The sequence below is a fragment of the Xiphophorus maculatus genome, chromosome 10, assembly GCF_002775205.1.
Source record: "Xiphophorus maculatus strain JP 163 A chromosome 10, X_maculatus-5.0-male, whole genome shotgun sequence".
Lineage (NCBI taxonomy): Eukaryota > Metazoa > Chordata > Actinopteri > Cyprinodontiformes > Poeciliidae > Xiphophorus > Xiphophorus maculatus.
Window position 1 is genome coordinate 7,032,947 of NC_036452.1, and position 26,143 is coordinate 7,059,089.

At 35.8% G+C, this 26,143-nt stretch overlaps 1 protein-coding gene across 2 annotated transcripts in view; it reads right to left on the minus strand.

Annotated features, from left to right (window-relative positions):
• LOC102230848 (zinc finger protein 385B-like) overlaps window positions 1-26,143 on the minus strand; it is a 79,358-nt gene that overhangs the window by 37,232 nt on the left and 15,983 nt on the right. The window contains exons 1-2 of one of the 2 annotated variants that reach the window (XM_023340316.1): window positions 13,887-14,159; window positions 5,164-5,427 (exon numbers count right to left, since the gene is read on the minus strand). In XM_023340316.1, the coding sequence (XP_023196084.1) occupies window positions 5,164-5,427; window positions 13,887-14,055 (433 nt within the window). In that variant the 5' untranslated portion in view covers window positions 14,056-14,159. Of the gene's footprint in view, window positions 1-5,163; window positions 5,428-13,886; window positions 14,160-26,143 lie in introns of those variants that run through there. The other variant, XM_023340318.1, reaches the window with a different exon arrangement.

Below are 26,143 nucleotides of genomic sequence, written 5' to 3' on the forward strand. Positions count from 1 at the left end.
CTTATAGGGAACCATGCATGCACAGACACCAGGCGGGGATTCAAACCCAGAACCTTCTCACTGCAAGGCAACAATAAAAATAAGGTCACAGACAGGAGATCCACAATAAAAGCCAAATTAGACACCGTGCAGCTCAGAGTTTTTTAGTTCAGACAGATTAGGTGGGCTGAAAATGTCAAACGGACAGTTGGGGTTAGTAGGGTATGAAACCCACATGATACGATGCTAACAGATTAACATGAAATATAGCACAACTGAGAGATTACGTCTTAATATTTCTTTACTTTCCTGTAGTTTTAAATCCACCAATCCAGACACAAAACCTAAAAAAAAAAAACATGATTGTGATTTGAAATTGCCTCTGTTCTGTTCTTCAGCAGAACGGTGATAAGTGATTTGCTCAGTTCCCTTTTCAAAAGGCCCCCAGTGAGAACAGTCTATTAAAATCTCTTTTCATTTGTGCAATCACTTGAAGAAGATGAAAAAAAAAAACAGGAGAGCTGGTTCAGCTGTGAGAAGGGATTGGAGGGAACAAGTATTATTAGATGTTTCACTGCTGCACAGTCTGAATTATACTAACAGTCACCTTAATTGAATTGGCTTGTCCTCTTTTCTCTTCTTAGCTGTTAAATAAGCAGCAGACAGTGGCTGCCTAAGAAAAGTAGTGTGAAAAATGCAAAATCTGCCTTATTTAGAGGTTTTTATGTAGCTAAATCTTTTCCCATCACATCATTAAAAGGTTAACACACAAACTTTCCGTTGGTACGATAAAAATAACATATAAAAAGCCTCATAAAATATTTGTTACTGCCAAGGTTTCCCCCAGAAAACTTGACAAGCCCGGTGGTTGGGTACTACAGCAGTCATTCATCCAGCTGCCCATCGTGTTTCTGAGTTAAATTTTTTTTTAAAGTTGACAGGAAATTTGAAAATATCACTTGATAATTATGTGTTACTGAAAGACTGGAAGATTAATACCTGAACACCAACTATAAAGTCTTAAGAAATGCAAATATTTTAAAAAGACATAAATAAATAAATAATGCTAAGCCTGGTGGGGGCACAAGTAAAGCCTGATGGCCCGCCAGGCTTACAATAGCATGAGGGAAACCCTGACTTCACATGGGATTTTAGCAATCCATGCAGAAATATTATAATTTAGTACTTACTGCTCATGATATATCTGTAAAGGAAGCAATTATTTATTCCAAGTAGTAGCTAATGCTCAAATAAACTGAATTTCAGAATCGGTTGTTAAAAAGTGACCTTCATCTGCATCTACATTTTTAAATGTAGATATTTAGTAACATAAGGAGTCTAGAAGTTATTTTTATTGACTTTAATTATAACGTGTTCTACCCTTATTGTCAGATTGCAGAAAAAGTCTATTTTAATGCAGCCAGCTGCTTAATTTAAGTACAATGTTTAGTTTTGGTGCATGTATTTAGCAGGATTTTGTGATAAGACATTAATGCATTAAACACACTCCACTAGTGCCAGAATCCCAATAAAGCTATAAAAAAATAAAATGTAACTACATATATATATTTTTTTATTCAATTGGAGTATTTAGGAAGATGCATTTTACAGCAAAAAGAAACTTTCTGCTTCCTGTTTGCTTTGTTAGAAATGTTAGAGCTTCATTTCTCTTAGTCACTGACCAACAGGACGGACGACTTTTCTGCATTTTTGTCACGTTACAAACACAAGCTTCAATGTATTTACTGGGATTGTATGAGCTATATCAACAGAAAGGAATACATTACTTATAAGTGATAGAAAAAGGATAGAAAGTTTTCAAAATGTTATACAAAAACAACTCTAAAAGGTGCAGACTAAGTCAATACTATTTGCTCTTTTATACTAACCATATTGTGACTATTATCTTAGTTTTGACAGTATCCAGTATTGATATTTTGCATGTAAATTAGCAGTTAAAAGGCTTGTTTATTATAAAAATACAAGTTGTTTCCATAAAAAGCTTAAAGTGAACAACGTGTTCAAACACAGGCATATCCATAGAGAAGCATGCTCAATATTTTGCCCATCTCACCATTAGAAAGGAATCAGTCAGGCAGGCTAAGCATGACTGATGATCTGCAGAAGGCCATTATCTGACACAGAAAAAGTCAATAATGTGATCATGATGACAAAATAAGGTTCAAATAAGGGAGAAATTAGCCAGTAGATTTAAATTTATTTAATCTTTTGTGCTGTGTGAAACTCAAGCAGCTAAATAAGTGTGCCAAGCCAACAGCAATAGACAGCATCATAAATCAGCATTAGAAAAGCGGCATTTTACCGGCCAGTTGTTCATTAGACTCCTTTACTTTCCCAAATGCAGATTGATCAAGCCAGTCGGAGACGCAGAGTGACACAGATGTTTCTGACGGGAGGTGATTATTGATCCTACAACAGAACAGGTGCTCAGAAAAGGCTTGTTTGGAGCAGCAGCTACATTCTTAGCGTGCAATAATGGTTTGCAAAAGTTACCATATAAAAAAGCAAATACAATTCCAAAAGACTTCTACCAGTTTGGTGGCTCAAGTTGTAATATTTTACAATATAAGGCAAGTTTGCACAAGTTAATCCATGAAAAGAAGTAGTTCTAATATCAGAACAAGATAAGAGACAGACCAGTAGGAATATAGGTAGAAACAATAGAAATTTGGTCTACGATGAAGATCTGCAATCTACAGGAAGCAGCGTGTGAGCACTAGAGAAGAGATCATTAAAAAGACAGGTGTAAAAAGTAAATTATCTGGACCTGGTTCAGGTTTAGCCTCCCTTTGGGCTTAGCATGATGCTCAAGTGGAGCGCGGCAGATGTCACGGTCAGACAGCAGGGAAGTGAAGGGTAAAAGCGCAGGCAGGGTCAGTGGGACCCCACCGGGATGTGCACACTGTAAAACATTTGAGCCGCATTTAGTTGTGTCAGCTATCTTCTACTCTTTAAGTCAAATAAATTTAGTGAGTTTTAGGTTTTGAATCTAAATGTGAGTTTGTGAAAGATAAACAGTAAGTTGTGTTATCTTTTTATTAATTTTGTCAAACCTCCAAGAGTTTCATAAACTAGAGTTTTTAGGTTAGCACTTAAAAAACTGAAAGAAGAAAAAGACAGTAGTGGGAATTATTTCCCAGAATGCTTAGCGGCATGTTTTTGTATCCTGAGATGTGTTACATTGATCTGACCCTTGTGTTAAGACAAATGTTTATTTTAATGTCTTGTTCACACTAAATGTTTCTGAGCTGAATTTATTGAGATGTTTAATAAAATTCATTATCAGATCAGAAATTTTGTTCATGCAATTTGAAACAAGACTTAAATATTCTAAAGTAAAATAAGTTGTTATTTTAACTTCATAATGTGAGTGAAAAAACAGAAACGTCTTCTCTTTAATGAGGTGACAGCATTTTTTCTAGCATATTGTGAAATAATTATTTGGTTTAAACTGCAGCTTTAAGTTAAAACTCATATTTTAAGATTAATGAACTTAAAAAACAATGTTTAGACAACTTCTCTCTTGTTGTTAAATTAACTTCATAAACTTTAATTTCTGAGTTAAAATCAAAAACAATTTTTTTGTTGACTTAAATTGCATTTTCAAGGCAGCAGGTGAACTTTAATTTTCAAGTTATACCACCTTCAAATGTTTTACAGTGTAGGGGGTTAGAGTTCGCTGAGTCCAAAGGACCCAGTTTCTTAACCCTCCCGGTTCCCACAGTCTTAGTGTGATGCTCAGGAGGAGCGCAGCAGATGCCACGGTCAGACAGCGAGGAAGCGCCGTGGGGCGGGATGACGGTCTTTTCAAAAGCGCAAAAAGAAAAGAAAAAACTCGTAAAAGCACACTGTGCAACCCCGCCGGACTGTATATTGTGACTGCCATACATCACAATATATACCGTGATATGAATTTTATGCCACATTTCTACATACCAGGTCATTTTTCTGTAAGCAAACCCTGTATTCAACTGAATACAATAAATCAGATCCCAGCAGAAGAAGCGCTGATGACACAACAGCCCTGCAGTAAATAACATTTTGTCAAAGTTCATAACGTTTCCGTTCAGGATGGAGCAGTTGATGATTAAACTGTGGCCATTTTGAGCCAACGTGAGTGATGTCAAACAAACACAAAGATATGAGATTTTCTGTCCAAGTTGACAAAACCCAACATGTTGCTCATCTCATAATTTCGGGTGCTTTATTAGAAAAGACTGCAATTTCTGCGTAGATGTTTCACTGTTGAAAGTTTTACTTGACGTGCAGAGGTACGTATGGCTACCTAATGAAAATAATGATCCCTGAACAAGTCTACAAGTTCTCAAAGTGTGGATCCTAAGCTTTCCAATGACATTAAATACATAGAAATAAAAAAAGAAGTTGTTCTTTACTAACTATTATTGTGTGTATTAACAACATTTTAGAGCTATTTTTAATTTAGAAGACTAATAAAAGATAAATAGACTTCAGTTGCTGGGGCAGAAATAAAAATCCTCTTCTGCATTATTAAATATAAAACTACCCACCCATTTCTATCAGCTGTATTTATTTTCTGATTAAATCAACAATAACAATAGCTGTTGACACGCAAGCAGAGCATTATAAGCAAACAAAGTCGTTAAACAAAGAACTCACCAATTGAGACTCGGTCACGACACGTTCAAAAGAATCGAATCACTCATGAATGACTCACCAATACTCTCAACAGGTTTGACTTCCTCCGAGTCCCGGTCTTGTTTTCTTTCCACTGATAGCTTCAGTTTTTCTTGTGAGTGACCCGGTTTTAAGCAAGTTATCCATTATTACTTTTAAACGCAATCGTTTGGTAAGCTAGTTGTCGTTGAGCTGACGTCACCGTAAATAAACGATTGTTTACACGCAGTACCTAGCGGACCACTAGGGGGCTCCCACGGACCACCAGTGCATTGAGTGTTTTAATGTGTTTTTTAAAAATTATTATTATTTGTTTGTTTGTTTTTAGCCTAATTAACTATTAACCTGGTCCTATGTTGGTTGTTGTAATTTGTAAAAGCGGGTATTAAGCAAAAGTGAGTGTGTACTGAGACATGTTGATGACCAGCAGCCCCCAAATATGCTAACACACGACAAAGATTTCTAAAAGCAAGCCAGCGTTATGTTGACCTCATGCTCTGCTCCTACCTGCGCTGACAGCTTTTGCCAGTCGGCGAAGCCTCCTCTGGTGCGTCTTGCCTCTGTAGTGGATCTGCGCCTGGGCGCTGGAGTTTAGCCTTATGTTGCACACCTGGCACATGGTGGCGCTGCTGCTCCCCTGCCGACGCTCCCGCTTGACCTTAAATCCAACCCTGACCCTCCTCACCCTTTCATTCTCCTCTTCGTCTTCCTCCTGGCCTTCCTTACTTTTGGTGTCCATCCACTCGTTTTTCTTTGGGCGTTTCATAATATCTAGAATGAGAAATAATGAAAGAAAAAATCTGCATAATATTTATTTCATAACAGTTAAATTGCAAAAGTTCTCACACCTGTTGAAATATTTCACAAATTTATCATTGGTGATCATATCAAAAACGTTTCGATTTTTCCTGGTAAAAAAATCTTTGAAAACATTCCCAATACTGTGCACTACTTTGTGTTGGTCAAATACTTAAAATCCCAATAAAATACATTGAAGTTTGTGGCTATACCATGGCAAAATGGGGAAAAGTTCAGGACGTATCAATAGGAACTGCATGTAAGTTGTTAAATCGTCCACAAGGGGGCAACAGAGTTGCACAGTTTCCTGTTTTAACATATTCAATGGTAGCTTTATGAGATTTTGCAGGCATACAAAGGCCACTTTGTTTATTTTTCTCCAGACTTTACGCTGACAAAAATATGTCAAACTCCAGATGGATGTGTCAAAAATCTTAGAGTCAGACAGAAGTACATTGTTCCTGCATGTCTGTATTTATAATAAAAGCTGATTTGAATGTGTTACATGTTTCTTAGTGAAAGGATGCAGCTTCACTACCTGTAATGGCTGAGCAATTATGGCACGCTGACAGCATAAATCAAGCTGCAGCTAAACACCCGCTGTGCTCTAAATGCAGAAATGTCATCCAAAGTCTGATTGAATTCTTTGTTTTGCTTCTGTTCATATGATAATGGAATCAATTAAGTACTCATGTTGGACATTTTATCCCCTGGCTTCTCCATCCTCCCCCCACCCCGCCGCATCCAGGAACCACCATCGGTAAAACGTTAGCAGCTCTGGAAATTCGGATTCGTGTCGAGATGAAAGCAGAATGTAAATGTGTTTGTTGGAATTCATCAGCCCCCAACCAGCGACACGGACTTCAAAGTCGCAGCACATCATCACAATTATCTGAATCAAGCCCCGGCAGTCTGGTAGGTGGGGACATGAGCGACTGCTGCTGGGGATGATAACCGCGTTTCTGCACGAAATGAAAACACACAAAGGTTTAAATAACACAACGGCGCTTATCAAAGCGAGGCAACTAAATGCACAAAATGCCTTAAAATTCATTAATGTTGGATTGAAGCAGAATAGCCTCACTTTGGAAAATTTAGGAGAAAAATAGGGTTTAATCTGATATTTATTCAGTGGAATAAAAAAATATTTGTTTTTAGGCCTGTCACAATAACAAATTCTGCTGGATGACTAATTGTTCCAGAATTTATTGCAATAAACGATAATATTGCTGTTTTGAGACCATTTTTATGTAATATAATGGTAATGGCAAAAATAATAATGCAAGAACATATTATGTTATTGCATTACTGGAAGACATTTTAAATATTCAAAATAAATAAACAACAAATTAAATTAATTTTGAAGCCTGGGTAAACAAATTTGTCCTTCAAAAAAGGGCTAGTTGAGACCAAACTGAAAACTTTTATTATTATTTAACTATTATTGAGTTTGTTTTAATTTATCTTGCAATTAATTAATTTGTTGATTATTGAGAGATGCCTATTTGTTTTTTTTAAACTGCACAACTGAAAATCCTAAAAAAAAACAAAGAAAACCCCATAATTAACTTATTTCTTTAGTTTAAACTCAAGCAGTCTAAGAAATTTGTTTTACTCAACTTCTCATTTCCCTGGATTATTAATAAGGCATGACGTAGAAGACTACTACTTTTACCCACTTTTAAAAATGGGAAAGACAATCAAACATACTATTCCAAGATGCTTCCTTATCTTCATGAATCAGGAAATGAGTAAAAGAAAACAATTAATACAAACAAGAGTGGATGAGGACCTTAGTTTGTCTTTAATTAGGATGGACAGGTAGGTAAACTAATCTCCACTCATCCGTATCTCCATAGCAACTAGATTCCAACTACATCACAAGCTGGTCATTTTAGATAAAAACACCTTTCTGTCCTACCATCACAAATGATTATATAAATAACCATTTGCGGATGTTTGGATATTAAAATGTCTTCCAGTTCCATGTTGCTACGCGCTATTGCCGCTTTAAACATTTTTTCTTGATATCTAGACCTTATTGACAAGTTGTATGGATTAAATAGTTTGTTACCAGGATAAAAAAGTAACATAAGAATTATGATTCATTGTGAGGGCAATGTACTGATGATGTTTTGAAAGCCCCAAAAACCAGAATATCAGTAAATGCCCCACTTTGCTTTCAATAAAAAACATTTAGGTATAAATAGATAAAATAGGAAGCTATAAATAGAAAAATAAGCCACTCGATATTTTAAAACGCAGTATTTCTGAGTTCTCTCTGATAGAGGGTGTTTGTATATTTTTTTCTAGAATAAAAAAATCATAATTACCTTCCAGACTGATTATAATTGGGGCAAGCAGACATCACACTGAATTACTTAATCGGTACTTTTTAATACATGCAGACAAAAGCTTGTTAAATGAATTAAACATTATTATATTAAAATGATTTAGATCAATTTTTAAAATACAAAAAATGGTTAAATTATTTACCAGCAAACTAACATGTCAACTTCTAAAACACGTTTATTTCACAATCAGGTACATTTTATATGATATATTAGAACCAGCTGATTTTTAATGCCTGGAGTCAGACGGTCGTGTTTGCTGATATTTAACGACGTGCTCCAACACCAACAGTTAGTGGGTAAACCTCGCAGCACATAAATAACTGGAGTTGCTCCATTCACTCCTCATGCAGTCAGCTGGCACCGGCAGCACTAATAAAAAGCACCTTTTAACAGGTTGCCTGCAGGCCAGCAGCTGCTGGTAGCTGCTGGCGCTTCAGCCTGCCAGTCTGGCATCAGACCAGTCCTCTGGATGGACGCAGAGAGGGACATCCAAATGCAAAAATACTTTATTAAGAGGCAAATTAAATAAAAGTAAAATAATTAAGGGGGTGCTGTGGTGGCGCATGGGCAAAGCACGACCTACGTATTGAGGCCTTAGTCCCCGTGGCGGTGGTCGCAGGTTCGATTCCTGGCCTGGCGACATTTGCTGCATGTCTTCCCCCTCTCTCATTACCCTGTTTCCTGTCAAACTGCTTTCAAATAAGGGCCACTAGAGCCAACAAAACCTTTAAAAAAAAAATAATAATACTAATAATTAAATAAATTAAATTATAGAAGTCTAAATTAAATTAAATCGAACTGCATAAATTAAATTTAAATTAAATTAAATTAATCCAGCAGAACCAGCCACTTGCAGCTGACACTGAAAACTTTCATATTAAATTAGCACAGCTATATTTTTGATTGTGGTACATTCATTTCTACTGAGAAAATTCCAGCTCTTCAAAAGTGAAAACACAAAATCTTACCAAATATTTTTGCCTAATGTAAATATTTTTATTACATCTGAAATAAGACAAAACTGACTTAAGAGTAATTTTTCAGCAAGATATGTGGAAAAAAACGGACTAGTTCCACAGAATGTTTTACTTTCAACAAACATTTTTCCCCACATACTTTTTTAAATCAGAATTATTGACTGAAAACAAGCTCATATTTCTTGCTAAAAGTTAAGTTATTTTTGTCTTATATCAAGATATTTGCAATAGAAATTAAGAAATGCTTGGTAATATTTTGTGTTTTTGCAGTATAATACAAACAAAATCTTTCAAATTTACCCTTTCATATGATGTATAACAATAATGTTCACAAATTAAGTTACTGAGGGTTTTCAGTTATCAAAATTGAAAAAAAAAAACACGTTTTGTTGTACTTGTAAAGTTGTGGTGTTTTAGCTGAACATTTTCAGTTGGAATTAATACTTTCCCCTAAAGATGGATCTCATCCAAAATCTCTGTGAAATGTTACATGTAAATATAAAGTAGTAATAGTGGAGATAAACAGCAGGTTTTTCACAAAGAATACCAAAAGGAGAGAAAAAAAATCAAAGTTATGTGGAAATTAAACTTTGTTTGCTGTAAAAGCAAAATTATGTCATCATTGTAAGAAGAGTAGTACATTTCTCTGGAGAAAAGTTGAGTTAAAAATGTAACTTTTGGGAGTCAAGGTGAGGATTTTAAACCAAATGTTCAGCATGGCAGTGGTACCATCATACTGTGGGACTGTTCTGCTGTCACTGGTACGCAGCCAAGAAGGTGGAATAAATAAGAAAAGGGTTGAAAATTGGACAAACTGGATGTTCCAAAAACAAAATAGAAAGTATTTCAAACATCTTCTGAAATAATCTTCCCAACACTCCAATGTCAGCCATTTTGAAAACTGATGGAATATGTGATCAAAAGCACATTTTAGTGAGGGTGTATCCTTATATTTATGTAAAGTTTGGATGGAAAAAGAATCATTTATAAATTGACAGATGTAATCAGACCTAAGATGCCACCTCTTTGAGTAGGTTTATCTAAGAACTCAGTATCTGGTTATTTTAATGGTCAACTTATCGGATCCCTGCGGCTCTTTAAATACCGTCACTCGTCAGCCTGTCTGAAGCTCCCGGGTGAGAAAAGACAGCATCACACAGCAGGCGACAGTCACTTCAGCTGATAGTCATTTACACAGGAATGAAGGAAATGTCAACAAGGTGGAAAACAGGCCTACTAAAAGGTACTTTTGCAAGAAATTAATCAAAAATTCATTTTTTTAAATCCTTGTTTGGTAGGAAGACGATAATGCACAGAGGATTATCAGGGCTGGCCTACTTACATCCAAGACTTTTACAAATGTGGGGTCAGGAAAAGGTCAGGTAACATCTCTGCAGACCCCACACATCCTGGACACAAACTGTTTAAACTTTCAAAGTGGAACTGAAGATAAATTCCTTTTTTTGTAAACAAATTTTGTGAATAAAGCTGATTCTGATTGTTTTTCAGCTCATAAAATAAAATTATCTGTGACATCATCATCATCAATCATTATAGACTAGAATAGAAATCTCACAGTGGCAAAATGTATTTGTTACAGCAGCACAGTAACAAAATATCCCCATTGAATATATAAAATATTTTTTTTAATTATACAGTCACATCAAAACTACAAAAACCTAAAATCCTACCAAGTATTTTTGGATTTGTTTTTAGTGCAAATATCTTGGTACACTTAAAATAAGACAAACTAACTTAAAAGTAACTTTTCGTCAAGATACAGAGGTTTGTTTTAAGTAAATAATTCCTTAGTTTTGATTTTAAAAAAGTACTTGTTCTATTGGCAGATAAATTAACTTATAACATGGAAAAATGTTCTAAGTTCAATAATCTGCCAATGGAGCGAGAACTTAAACAATATTAAGGAATTGTTTACTTAAAACAAGCCTCTATATCTTGCTGAAAATGTACCTGCATGTTAGGTTTGTGTTATTTCAAGTTTGCTAAAATATCTGCACTAGAAACTAGACCAAAAATACTTGGTAAGATATTTTTTCTTCACTGTTGATTACTTATGTACGTTTTCTGAAGGCTCGTCAGAGACGAACAACCCAAGCAGAGTCAAGCCAGGTGGGTCGCGAGCCGACAGGCTGCTATAAAACTGTCCCGCTTGTTTCCCTCAAGCTGCTGTCGCCATCTGTATGACGAGCTCCCCACCTTGAGGTGCTGCTCTTTCAGAGGTGAACCAGTTTATCAAACCGCTTTGACAAATGAGGTCTTCAAAAAGCAAAACAAAAGCTAATCCTACCAAGTACTTTTGGTTTGGTTGGTTTCTAGTGCAAATATCTTGAAATAAGCAATATATAGGAGCTTGTTTTAAGTCAATAATTTCTTAATATTGATGAAAAAAGTACTAGTTTCAATGGTGGATAACACCACTTATAACAAGACATTTTTCCAATATTATACGTCAAATATTCTGGCAGTAGAAGTACTACTTTCTATCAGTACTAAGAAATTATGTACTCAAAACAAGCTCCTATATCTTGCTGAAAAGTTCTCTGTAAGTTAGCATTTTCTTATTTCAAGTAGGGCTGAAACAATCAATCGGATTAATCGTCAACTAATTTAGTAATTGATTAATTGTTAACTGGAGTACACAGAATCTAAAAGGCTATTTGATGAAAAAACAACATATTCACAGAAGTAATTAAGCCAAAACAGTACAATATATTTAAATATTTATTTTGCATTTAATATAAAACGGCATCCGGGATGTCAAACTCATTTTCATTTTGGGCCAAATCAAGATCATGAATGCTCTTAAAGGGCCAGTTGTCCCAGAATATATTAATAAAACCTGTACACAAAGTGTTAAAATACCAATGAATTATTAAAATTAAATAATATTATAGAGCATCTTTTCAGTCCCTGCTTATGATACTTTTTGTGATTTTTGCAATAAAATTCAAATAATTTGTGGTACTAATTTGGAAATATTTGCGCTTATTTATGACAGTAAATGCAACTTTTTATTAAATGCTGTATAGATCATGGACTTTAACATCAATTAATGGGCATGTATCTAAAGTTATTGTAAACTGGCATAACTATACTAGAATTCAAACTACTTTAATTAAGTGAATGCATTACGTCACAATTTAACCTTTCACCATTGTTTATAACACAAATAAACCCTGGAGCCTGATCTATATATCCCGCTATCATCTGCCGCTAGTGTGCTAACCAACTAGCATCACGGCATGTTAGCTACTCCCTCTAGCCACTGCTGGCTCCGAAATACAATAAACTATTTCGATATCTTTACACGTTGACGCATTTGCTTAAACATTTCTCGAACGGTACCAAATAATAAAAAAAAGTACTTTATTAAAACGAACTTGCAGGTTATTCTCACCTGAAAAATGTATGAAAATGAGCACATGGGAGACGCAGTCTGTGTTGCTCCAATTTCTCTCAGCTTATGAGAAAACGGCAGAGCAACAGGCAGCTCAGAGTCTCCATGCGCCACCTACTGGTGAAACACCATTACTACACCCATCGTCAAAGAAATGCATGCTCCTTTTTTTCTATTGTGAGCACACACCCGTGGGCGTCACATATGTCATAGATCAAAGAACATCTGGGCTTATGAATTCTTCCATCTCAAAACATCAGGTATTCTACAAGAAGCACTTTGACCTTAGGACTCTTTTTTGCAAGGATTTTAACATGGAAAAGCTCTTAGCAGCCACCCTGTTTTTTCCTTTGTCTTTTGGCGTCGGTTATCTTATAACCACCGGAGTGAGGAAAGCTATCACCACATTATTTCCTGGTGTTGAATTTGACACTAGCACTAACTATGAAGACGAGAATATGGAGTACGACGATTATCTTTTTAATGTTTGTCCGGCTGGAAAGCAAAATTCACACAATGGAGAAAACTCAGAGGAAACTGAGTTTTCAGAAGAGGACACACGTGAAGAAACTTCCCCGGCTGGGGAAGTTTACTGTGAAGAAAAGCAAACATCAGAGCAAACTTCAGAGGTTGAGTCCCAAGATCTAACAAATTCTACATTAAAAGACATTACCCATCTCGTATTGGAAAATTACCGTAAATCTCCCAAGGTCCAAAGACCTATCTTACCTGGCTGCAACATCTGCAATGAGGAAAGACGTTGCGCCGAAATTAGGAAACATTTGAGGAGACGTCAAACAAAAAAATTTTGTTGCACCACATTTTAAGGCTGAGGCAGCTGTTTAGTACAAATAAAGTTTTTGACAGTTTTTGAGAAAAAATCCACAAAAAAAGTGGTGGGATTTGTTGAATCTCCATGATAATTCTCAAAAAACTGGAGGGACTGATTGATATCATTTGGCAGTAAACAGATAAAAACTACATTGATTTGATTGATCAGATAATATTTAAGCACACTTAGTGTTCAGTCTAGAATCTAGAGGGCCACATAAAAAGCTACGGCGGGCCGGATTTGGCCCACGGGCCTTGAGTTTGAAACATGTGCACCAAAGGAATGTTATATTATTGCATTTTAGGCAGTAAAGTATTTATGTTCTTATTTAAAAAAGGAATTGTGATTATTTGGTTATTTGCATAATTAATATATTTCTAATATTTTAGAAAAATCTGTTGGACGTTTCAGTTTTTTATGTGATTAATTGTCAGACTAACCGATTATGAATGCAGCCCTAACTTAAAGTGCACTAAGATATTTACACTAGGATCTAGAACAAAAATACTTTGTATGATTTTGTGTTTTTGCAGTGTTCACAAAAGGAATAAAATATCTAATTTGAACCAAATTCTGAGAGAATAAAAAAGTAAAATCACTCAGTCAGCATGTGAATTATTGTCTTGGACCTTCAACAGCGGCTCACAGCTCTAGATGACACCTCTCTATTTATAGCTGCTTAATTATATGTAACAGTATATCTATTTTTTTGTTGTCGTTGCTGCTTAGCCCCACACTCTGCCCCTCTGTCTCCATACAACCAAATGCTGCCGAACCTTTAACAGCCACATATAACTACAAGGTGTCCTATGAATATCCTTCAGAGAACCAAGTCCTCGTTTTAGACCCACCTTTGAGAATTAAGACAAAACAAATCCCACGCCCCTGCAGGCTTTTAATCCTCCCAGACCGTCTGAACCCGGCTGCCATCAAGGAAACTTCCTGGAAAATTTGCCCATATGCAGGGCTGCTGCACACAGGAGGTTTTGGCACAAACGTGTGCTCTCTGAGAAGCGGCATTAGAAAGAGTTCCCACTCCACAACACCTGTCCACACGATTCCATTACATCAACGAGAGATAGCAGCAGTGGAAAGACGGGACCACGGAGCAATATAAGTTAGAACTTGCACACAGAGCGATGAGAGAGCAGATTTCAGAGGAAGCGCCGGGGATCCCAGAACAGTGTTTTCTTCCTGGCTGTCAGTCCTCAAAATAAACACTGAACAAGCAAATTACAGTTCGACTACAGTTCCAGCTGCGTTGCTAGGCAACCCCGACATCCTCTGTGAAAATCGCTAAAGAATTTCTACGGAAAGTGCAGGTCAATTATGCTGCAATTTGTGCAGAAGAAGAAGAAAAAATGGCCAAACATCCTTTTGCACAGCAGACCTGAAAACACGGATAAGTCTAATAAGAGTTGAAGAAAAGAAATGATAATTACACTTCATTTAAAAAGAAAACATACTGTACACATGCCCCTCTGTACACTCTTTGTGCTAAATGTGAGAAATTAATAACAGCAGATTATAGATCACATAAAATAAAAGTGCAATTGAGAGTGAGCTGGTCAACATTTTGCCTGTAAATCTGGATTTTATTTGTTTAATGCATTTAATAGGCCACTAACGCAAGCAATCAGTAAGACATACTGTACATATGTCTTTTAAGTAAAACAAGAACACAATCTATAAAGTGGTTTCTGTTTTTATGAGGTCTGGGAGTAATCAGGTGTAGAAAAGTGGTCAATCGCTTAAGTCGTGATTTAATAACTCTCCTTAGTCATCTTTGCCTGACATTAAAATTTAATAGATTATGAAACACAAATCAGAATAAATCTGTAAGGGTGCACTTACTTTTTCACATCTTTCTTTTCACACAGTAAGTCTGAATTATTAGCAGTAAAAGTTGTCATTTTAAATAGAAATGAAAGTAATTTCAGCTTCAACAAACACATTTTAAATAGACTTTAACAAAAGTATAACCATATCGATACCCAGACTGAATTTGACACAATATTCATAAAACTAAACGTCCATCCTTGGTCTACAGCTTTTAGAAGGTTATATTTACATTTGTTTACCTAACAAAACAATTTCTTTATTTTACTAAGAGAATATTCTTGAAGACTTGACAAAAAGACTATATTCAGTCTTCACGTAGAAACCAGGACACATCAAAATTACCATTAAATTTTATTAATTTGTTTTGAAATTGGAGGCAATTTATCTATTTATGTTAAAGTGAAAGGTTAGGGTTTTAATAGTCTGATATTTGATTCCAGAAACTTTCGCCACCATCAGCCAGCATTGGTTCACTTATTTTATAGATATTCTTATGCTAACTCTAATTGTAAATGTTTTCATCATGTCCTAAGTTTTTCCCCATGATACAAGGACATAATGTTGTTGTAATCTTATTGATCTTGCCAGGATAATAATCTTAATATTCTTCCATCAAGACTCGCTACTGACCTTTAGAATCTGTTGCGCGAGACTCCGCCAACAGAAACAATATATTTACTTTTAGGCAGAGATTGAATTACTAACACTTGTAATAAATTCCACCTTCTTAATTTTAAGTTTTACTTTTTTACTGAACAGTAAACCTCAAAGCGGATCTACGTACATTTCCTCTTATTTGGTGTAGCCTAGCTCTCCCACAGCTTTCAGGTTTTATATTTTCTTTATCTTAACAGCACTATAGACGTAAAGTTTGTCCAAATTTCTTTATATATTCTTTGACTATATTTAGTTTAGTGAATAAGGTGTTTCTCTAGCCCTTTGCTGGTGTTTTAAGTTCTGTCATACTGCGCTTGGCAGTTGGCAGTTGCCGTAGCAACCGGTAACTGCTAGCCCCGCCCCCTTTTTTTCAGTTGCCGTTCTGCAACTGTAGCAATGTTAGGCTCAGCTCTGTGTTTTCTTTACAAATATTATATTTTAACATATTTTTAGACAAATTTAATCATATAAAGTGTTTCATGAGTAATCTTGCTTTGTTTTGTACACATTTTTAACTCTTATCATTATTAATGTCCATTTTAGCTATGTTTAATTTTCCAACTGCTAACTGCTGCTAACTGTAGCTCTGTAATTTGATTAGGGTTATTTATTATATTTTATTTTATTTTATGTATAGGTGCAGAAGCTGCTGGACTGATGTTAACCACCAACCTGACTTCCTGTTTTGTTAGAGTAAATTCAATGAACCTGAAGTTGTCTCTTGTAAAGTCAACCTACTGGACCCGAGACGAACATAGACGAGTTACATATAAGTAACTCAGGAGAAGATCATAGCTGTTCCTCATAGGAGCAAATTTGCAGCTGGCATTGTTCAATTTGAAGACACCCCTGAATACACGGAAGTAGCTGAAGCCCCTGGAACGTACCTGAGAATCAGAGACTTACTAAAAGGTTCCCCTCGAAGCTTGTCAAAGAGAAAATGAAATGTTTGTCACATTGATTCAGAACACAACATGGACATTTTAAAACCAAAATTTCTCATCCTCACATAAAATGTGCTAAATAATTTAAAGAAATAAAAACATAATAGAACTTCAAAAAATAAATACGCAAGAATCACTCGTATGAGATATTTTTAATTTTAATATAAATGAATTAAATATCAACAATACTTGCATAATTATGTCCATTTAAAAGGGAGCTCTTCTACTTATAGGATTCCTAAGAGATGCGTGACTCACCTGGACGGCTCAGTGGAATATAAATGTGCTGCACTGGGAGACGCACAGCAACAGGGCGCTCAAAAAGCCCTGACCCTCACAATAAAACACTTTAAGAAAAAGAGGGCCGTGTTGCTACACAGAAGCCCACAGTATGAGTGGTCCTCAGTGTCGCTAGACAAGGTCATGTGCAAAATGTTGCACTAATATAATGCAGTGATTCACAGTGTTAGGTAAGTGAGTGGGAGCTGTTTAGAATATTTTTAGACTTTGCTTCCCTTGAAGTGGTACCGGAAGCACGGGGCAGCGACGCTCCACATGGACTTAATGTTGAACGAAACGTTAAGCGAACATGTAGACCAGGGGTGTCAAACTCATTTTCGTTTTGGGCCAAATCCAGATCATAAATGCTCTTAAAGGGCTGATTATGCCAGAATATATTGATAAAACCTGTTCACAAACTGTTAAAATATCAATGAATTATTAAAATTAAATAGCATTATTGAACATCTTTTCAGTTCCTCCAGGATTTTGTGATTTTTTTGCAATAAAAATCAAAGTATTTGTGGCACTGATTTGGAAATATTTGTGCTTATTTATAACGGTAAACGCGAACTTTTATTACTCGCTGTATAGATCATGGACTATAATCAAACATCAATTAAGACTGAGGCAGCTGTTAAGTACACGTAAGAAAGTTTTTGATGATTTTTGATAAAAATCCACAAAATATGTGCTGGAATTTGTTGTTGAATTTTCAAGATAATTCTCAAAAACTGGAGGGACTGATCGATATAATTTGGCAGTAAACGAATAAAAGCTGCACTGATTTGATTGATAATGTAATAATTAGGCCCGTTTAGTGTTTAGTCTAGAGTTTAGAGAGCTACATGAGTTTGACACGTGACGTAGACAGAGAAAGGAAACCATGTAGGATACCTTGGACAGGTACCACAGCAGTTGTAATGATAGTTTTTAACTCAGGTTTGATAAAGAAGACAAAGTCTCCAATAAATTATAGAATTTGTACTCATTTTGGTAAAATTGTAGCAGAGCACTGTCTTTTTCTTAATCCCAGTTTTCTCCTGTTTATGTGATTGTTTGTTTTGTTAGGTGGAGCTCTCTGTAAAACTAAATGCTAGTCTGTACAGAAACGAGGCGAGATACGGATGAAAATAAATATCTTAAATGCCATCTTTTCTCCTCATTCACTGTCAAGATTTAAGTGAGTCCCTTGTACCTCCTAAACCAACCAAGTGAAACACGTTTTATTAAATGTAGCACATTTTTATCGGTCTGAGAGGATATTTGGCTCTTAAATGAAAGTGAAAAACAGTATATTTTGTAATGATGTAATGAAATAAACGAATGTTTCAAAATACAACACGGTTTTACTCATTTAGAACAAAAAAAACATTACATTGAGTTTACATTTTGAGTTTGACTTTATTGAACGTAGTGTAATAAAAGAATAAAAGTTATACACAAACAAAATAGATTTAAAACAAAAGCAAACAAAACCGTCCTGTTTTAGTGCCTGTGAAGTTAGCATAGCTACAAAACAGCAAACTCTTTGTGCATTTTGCTTATTTTTTCCACCAAAATAAAATAAAATAGACTTTATTGGGCACAACACAGCATATATATTTTGTACTAACTTTGTTTTGTTTCAATTTTATAGTAAACAAGGCCACAAACATTTGATGTTTGCACAAAAGCAAAATTGGGCAAAAACATTTTTATTAAACTTGGCCAAATATAGTAAGTGCAGTAAAAGAAATTATGACATCAAATTTCTTTAAAATCATATTTCAGGTAAGCATTTTTATGATAACTGTAGATAACAAAGTTACTTGATTGTTCTATAAAATGGCACTTTATGCCTGGAAAACAGTTTTATTGGCGCCAATTTCCTTAATTTTGGGACATTGGTGATCAGCCGACACTTACATGTGAAGCCGATTTTATCTACATCAGCAAAGGTCTAAAAATCAACCTCTGTCCTCTTCTGCTCTGCTGTTGGAGAGGTTTGACAGACCGGCCCACCAGATCATGTCTGCAGCTAACAATAGTCACCCCACTGTTACCAACTCAGCAACTTTCTTGCTATATTTAGTGACATTTCAGACCAAAATAAAAAAGTATCGACCAAAATCGGAATCAGCAGCTCAGGCTTTTTAAAGATCAGTGATCGCCAATCGGCCAAAAAACTGCAATCAGTGCACTGCGACATAACATTGGCCCTTTAAAATGTATTGGCATATAATTTTCTAGTGCACTGCACATTTTGCTGACAAATTGGGTACAAAACACAGAGATCAATGGAAATATTAGCAACACAAGATGTTAAACGGCTCTAAGTGAAGTAAAAGATGAAACACATGGTTTTCTGAGATGGTTTGGCAGGATTCCCAAACACACTCACACACACACACATCCACACAGACCAGCCCCCACACCTTCTTGTAGCAAGAGATTAGCCCCAATGTTAAACAAAGAGGCAGAGCAGGTTTCTGACATGCCAGCTCTTTAATTAGATTAGCTGGTACATATCTGAGAAGACACAGAAAGATCCATACGCTCCCGCTTTAGTGACATTGCACTGACTTACATTTGTTTCCTGATAATAAAAAAAAATCACAGTAACAGTGAACTGTAAAACTGTTCCTAATCCATCAGTAAGCCCGGCTTTAAGCTTCCACAGATACACTTTCACTCAAACACTGTTTTGACTCTGAAACAATGCACACACACACACACACACACACACACCCCACACACACACACCCCGACATGTAGTGGTGTCTTGATCAGAGTTGTGAGTCTGTCTGTTGTTGTTCAGAGGGAACGAGTGCTACAGACAGATAGGAGGAGTTGCAGCCAATCAACTGTCACCATCACTGATGTGTCTGGAGGCTGCTGCAGACAAGGCAGCCCTGCATGCCATCTCCTTGGCAAAATGCTGTGTAGTGTCGTCTAACAGCCCCAGTGAGACTCGAAACATCCAAGATGGTCACTAAACCCAAGTTATATCCAATTTATTTGATTTTAGTTTCGGAGATAATCGTTATTATATAAAAAATATGCAAAGAGTTATTATGCACAGTTATGGTTGGAGAAAATACTAACAAATACAAATGTATTTTTTAAATAATATATTTCAGATTGTAAACCATCAAAGATTTGGCTGTTAATGTATTGATGTGTGTTACAGGTTCATCTGACCAGTAGCCAAATAAATCGACTGCTTTTTGTCACATTTAAGTTTGTGATTTAACAACATAAACAAACTTAAACGTGAGCTACATTTAGTTATGTCTACTGTTTTTGAGAAAATAAAAGTAAATGTTTTCACAGATTGAACTTCAAACATTACTTTACTCTCCACAAACATTGCTCAGGCAGGCAGCAGTCAGAAATGACTAAATGTAATCTCTTCCGCCCAGACCGACTCTGTCAAACTGACAGTGTGTTTACAGTCAAAGAGAGGAAAGAAAAACTCACAGAAAGCAGATTTATTTTCAGTGTTACTTAAATGTCATGTTGTTACCATTTTCATCAGACTTAATAAGTGAAATATCTCATTGTGTTTGTACAAATACGTAATCTGTATTTCACTGCTAACTTTATTTTAATGACGCAGAAATTTAATCATATTTGTCATTGCTGATATTTTGTCAAACTGCAAAATAAAGACCTGAACACGATGGATTTAGTCCGCTGTGTTTATAATCCAGGGAGGCATATTGGAGGAAATTCATATACTGATATGATTTATTTTGGTAAATTAACATTACAAAAAAGAAGAAAAAAAATTTACAAACCAATTATTTAACAAAAAAGAAATCTGTTGAAGATAAGGCTTAACTCATGTCAAACTCCTTTTCGTTTTGGGCCAAATCAAGATCATGAATGCTCTTAAAGGGCTGATTGTGCCAGAATGTATTGATAAAACCTGTTCACAAACTGTTAAAATATCAATGAATTCTTAAAACTACAGAATATTATTGAGCATCTTTTCAGCCCCTCTAGGATTTTGTGATTCTTTTTGTGATTTTTTGCAATAAAAATCAAAGTGTTTGTGGTACTAATTTGGAAATATTTGCAATATTTGTGCTTATTTATGATGGTAAATGTGACTTTTTATTACTCGCTGTCTAGATCATGTAGTATAATCTGACATCAATTAAAGTAAGAAAGTTTTTGACAATTTTTGAGAAAAATAAATTTTTGTGTGGATTACTACAATAATTCTCAAGAAACTGGAGGGACTGATTGATTTAATTTGGCAATAAATGGATAAAAACTGTATTAATTTGATTGATGACAATATTTAAGCACATTTAGTGTTTAGTAGGGAATCTAGAGAGCTACGGCTCTATACGGCGGGCCGAATTTGGCCCATGGGCCTTGAGTTTGACACGTGCACTACAGTCTTCTATGAATAGTGTAGAAAACACACAGCACAGATGACATGTGATGGAGAGTGAGAGTTCCTTGATTGATTTAGCCATGCACAAAACTTTTATAGTGAGATGGTGGAGGTTAAACAAAGCGGTAATAGCAATAGGTGAAACAAGGAAAAGCTTCAACACTGCTGCTGCAAATTCGAGAACATGTAACTCGTGCATTGGTGTAGTTTGGCCATCAGATTAACTGAAGCAGGACTACCAAACTGGCCTCACTCCAAACCTAAAACCTCAACGAACCGGCATGGCACTGCTCCAAGTGAGCTATTGTAAGGCTCTCAGCACCGCAGCTGCTATACTTATTGTGTCCAGCTGCTGCTCTGGCATCAGCAAAAAGGATCTCCACAAGCAGTTGCAACAAAAAATTCCCAATATATACAGTGAGAACGCCAGATGCGGTTCACATAGAACAAGTGTGCTCTACACTTGTGGATAAGAGCGCACAGCTGGGGAGAAGTGAGCAAACCTTCAAATTTCACATATGTTTGGTTTTGCTGGTTGCTGGGAGACGGGAGAAAGGTTTTTCGTTTTTCAGTTTAAGTGCAACATTAGCACCAAAACAAACTCTGGCATTGAAAGCAGCAACAAGGAGGGAGGAGAAGGAAGGTAGAAACATTAAGTTAGGTTTATAGATGTGTCAACCATTACTGCACCCCTGCAGATTAGAGTAAACTTTTACTCAAAATAGACACTTTGTATGCAGATACAAATCATATTGACTGATTTTTGGAGACACTGCACCAAAGTACACCGCTTGATCGGTTCGCATGCTCTCAACATCAAAACACAAAATCTTAAGTCATTTTGGTCTAGTTTCTAGTGCAAATATCTCAGAAAACTTTAAATAAGTGGAAACTAACTTACAGGTAACTTTCAGCAAGATATAGAGGCTTGTTTTAATAATATTTATGAAAAAGTACTAGTTCTATTGGCAGATTATTTCACTTGAAAGACATTTTTCCCATGTTATAAGCTATTTCATCTGCCAATAGAACAAGTACTTTTTCATCAATATTAAGGAATTATTTTATTAAGAAGTTATTTTTAAGTTAGATTGTCTTATTTTAAGTGTAATAAGATATTTGCATTAGAAACTAGACCAGTTTACTTGGTAAGATTTTGTATTTTTGCAGTGAACATTTCATTGTGCGACAATAAATCAGCGCTTAGCAGTAGCTTACAGAGTTTTGGTATATTCTAGCAATTGTTGGAGCGCAAGACAAAAATATGCATTACATGCTTCAGAGGCTTAGCAGCACCTATTAAGACTGACTAAGCCTGAACTTAGACGACCACCTTGGATGGGATTCTGCTCGAAACCTGCAATACTTGGAGTAGTCAAAATTAGATAAAATGTGCCGTAAAATTACGGCACATTCATTCAAACATTGATTTGTTAAACCTTTATTCTACTCTTTAAAAAGCCCCAAACAAACAAAACAAAACAAAACGCCAAAAAGGCCTTCGCATTGTTATTTTTGGCTTTAGAACAGTAATTCTAGCAGTTATTTTAGGGTCATAGCTGTAGGTCTAAGTGAAGCATAATATAACTTTGGCAAATAAAAAAGCAAGAATAAAGTTGTACGATGCATGCCGGCAGGTTTTATCTAGGAAACAACAAAATGTCCCACCTTTATGTTTTCTGTTTTACACTTAACGGAAAATATGAAGAGATGTCGAAAAAACATTTAACCCTAGGCCAAAATGCTGCGGTGACAAAAACGGGACAGGGCATTATTAACGTCCTAATGGAGCAGAGAAGATCAAGTTCAAATAATTTGATGCATAAGAAAAGCAAATGTGTCCTAAGAGACAGAAGGCTTTATAAAGTAAATCTTACTAAAAAAAATAGCCAAGGACAAATGGAAGAAATGGGACCTTGAGGGGACTCAAATATAACTTTTTTATTCATTTATTTTTAATCTAGTGGGAGAGACCGCCTGCAACCAAGGGCAAGAGCAACTGTGGCATCTGTCACCAGCCATCTGGGAGAGCCATAAGGCTCCTGTGGGCAACAAAGCAAATGTGACCTTAGTGTGACAGTAGAGAACACGTCAGAGCAACACTGCAAACAATAAATAATAGTACAAAAAAAGTGCATTTCAGCAAAATATTAACTTACTCAGTAATTACAGCTAAAATTTACGGTTGATTTCTGAGATGTTTACAAAACGACAATCTGCTGATCCGAAAACATAACAAGTAAAACCAGGCTTACAATATTTACAGATTACCAAGCAATTATGCAGTTCAGACTTGAGCATGTATGCGATTCTTAATAGTGCAATAACCTTCTGTAAAAACACCAGAGCTTCTCAGTATCTACACAAAAACCTAAGTATTTTGTCTGACATGGTGGTTAGCAAATCAGGAGCTTCACAGGGATCAGTACTCTCACCATTTCTTTTCTCTCTGTTCACCTCAGACGTCCAATAGAAGTCACACCAGATTTACACTGCATGCGTCTCTGCTGTGCACTTTACCATCAGAGCAGAGTAAAGACACATTTACACTGAATCTGCTCTGCTGTGAAGCCTAGAGGTGCTTCAAGAAGCATGCATGGGAAATGAGAGCCATGAAGCCAATGATAAAAATGATGAGTGGTGTAATATAAAATACTGGGCTTGAAAACTTCCAAAATTAATCTTTTTCTATATATTACTCTCTCACTTTGTCTACCTTGACCAACACTCCTGTGAATTGAGAGAAAACCTGGTTTTGTGAATGCATAGCCCTAAATTATACATGCTGACTACATATATGTATAAATATACATATATATTGATTGAAGGGGCAATGTTATGTATTTTCCAGGTACATAGTTCCACTTTGTAGCACAATCATGGAACTATGTTACCTTCAGTTGTTATAAAAATGTTATATGTATTAAATATGACCTAAAAGAATTTTGACTTTGTAATTTTAAGCTTAGAAATTGGGTCTCTGTCTCTTTAAAAAGGTCCTGCTCTTTCACAACACATTTTTTAATTATGTTTCTACTCCTGTAGTTCTTTATCACGCGCATCTGTTTTTAGTAGGACAGTACAACGTACTGGTATCAGAAGTATCACTTCGTCAGAGTTTGATATTAATCTGCAGACATCAATCAAGTCCAAAGAGCAGTTCATGCTCAGTTTCTGAGGACTGGACAAGCATCTGCCTGCAGCATCACTCTGCAGCAGGTCAAATGTATGGCTGGTGCTGCTGAAATGTTTTAGCAGCACGTTAACATTCCCCTTGAGGTTAATGTAGCAGGTTAATGTAGCCCTGGAGGCTCTGCTGCGTACCTGCCGACTCAGTCCACTGCTAGCAATACAGAAATATGGTAAAACTTCCTTACAGCATCAAAATCTCTGAATAAAAAGAGAATATATTTCCTACTTTTTTATCCCATCCTAGTGTCCTGAGTGCAGCAGTGAAAGGAAGCAGAGTTTATGAAACAAATTCATAAACTGGGAAGAATTTATGAAACAAACTCTCCACTGGTCTTTGAAACTTTTTCTCACGCTATTCTGCTCCACACCTGCCGACTCGGCCCAATGCTAGCAATACAGAAATATGGTAAAACTACCCTACAGAATCAAAATCTCTGAATAAAAAGTTAATACAGTTCCTATTTTTTATTCCATCCTAGTGTCCTGAGTGCAGCAGTGAAAGGAAGCAGAGTTTAAACTCTGGGAAGAATTTAGGAAACAAACTCTCCACTGGTTTTTGAAACTTTTGCTCAGACTATTCTGCTTCAAATCTGCATCTGATTTACAAAGCAGATTGCACTTAATACATGTTGGAGCAAACAAATCCTTCACCAGAGATGAGCCTCTTAACTCATCATTTGAACTCCAACTAAAGGATGGTGGTTTTATATCTAATGTGATGATGCTACACAGGAAATAGATTTGTGCCAGTATCAATGAACAGGCCAAAAAGGAGGCATGTTTTGTGACATCAAAGACACAGCAGAAAAAGTGACATCTGGCACAGTAATTGCAACATTAAAGTTAACTTAATAGTTATTTGTTTATTAATACCATATATGTAGATTTTTTTATTGCTGTTGAAACAATTATCTTCCACGCAGAAGATTATTGTGTGGCATAAAAGCACTTAGTGTTTAGTCTATTTATTGATACTCTTATTGAACAAACAGCGGAGAAAATAGAAAAAACAACAATCCCAATGATAAAGACAGTTTGGGGTTTAAAACATCATCAATTACAATTTATCATGACGATAAATCAAAATTCATACCATGAAAAGATATTACAATAAATAATAAACGATATGATAAATGTGTAACCCTAGTCTCCGATATTGAATGTTAAAACTAATTATTTTGCATTTTCTTTCAACATAATTTTAGTCAGTTTTTCTTCAGATGGTTAAATTAAGAGTTGAAAATACATTGACATTGAAAAGCTGTTTGTTTATAGTATCTGGGGCAAGGTGCCAGAAAACATTTTATTTCTACATTCACAGGTGGAAACCTTATTCATGCACAAGCTCGTCATAACTACCAGGAAAGCTTAATACTTAGCTTACATTACAACACAAAATGTGCACACATAAGGCGTTATTACAGCCAAATCTGCAGGAAGATGCTTTAAACAGACTAAACCTGCAGAGATTTCAAGGTACTCTATGCATATTGAGTGCCACAAGCTAACTGTGCTAAGGGATTATAATGAAAATGCCTTGCTGGCAGCAGTGTGAGGCGTAGGCTGCGGAGGGATTGAGTCGACGTCATCTGTAATCCTACACTGCCTTCCAGTCACACTCAAAAAAAAAAGAGTTGACCTCAATTTCCTTAAATAGTTTGCGATATATTTAAACAAAAGGGTAGACTGGAAGGTGTTGAAGAAGTGTGAATTATCCCGGGTGTGTTTTGCTCTTGTGAAATTCATTTTTTCACACACTTTCAGTTATGATAACAAGAATGTCTGCATTGTTCGCAGCACAATA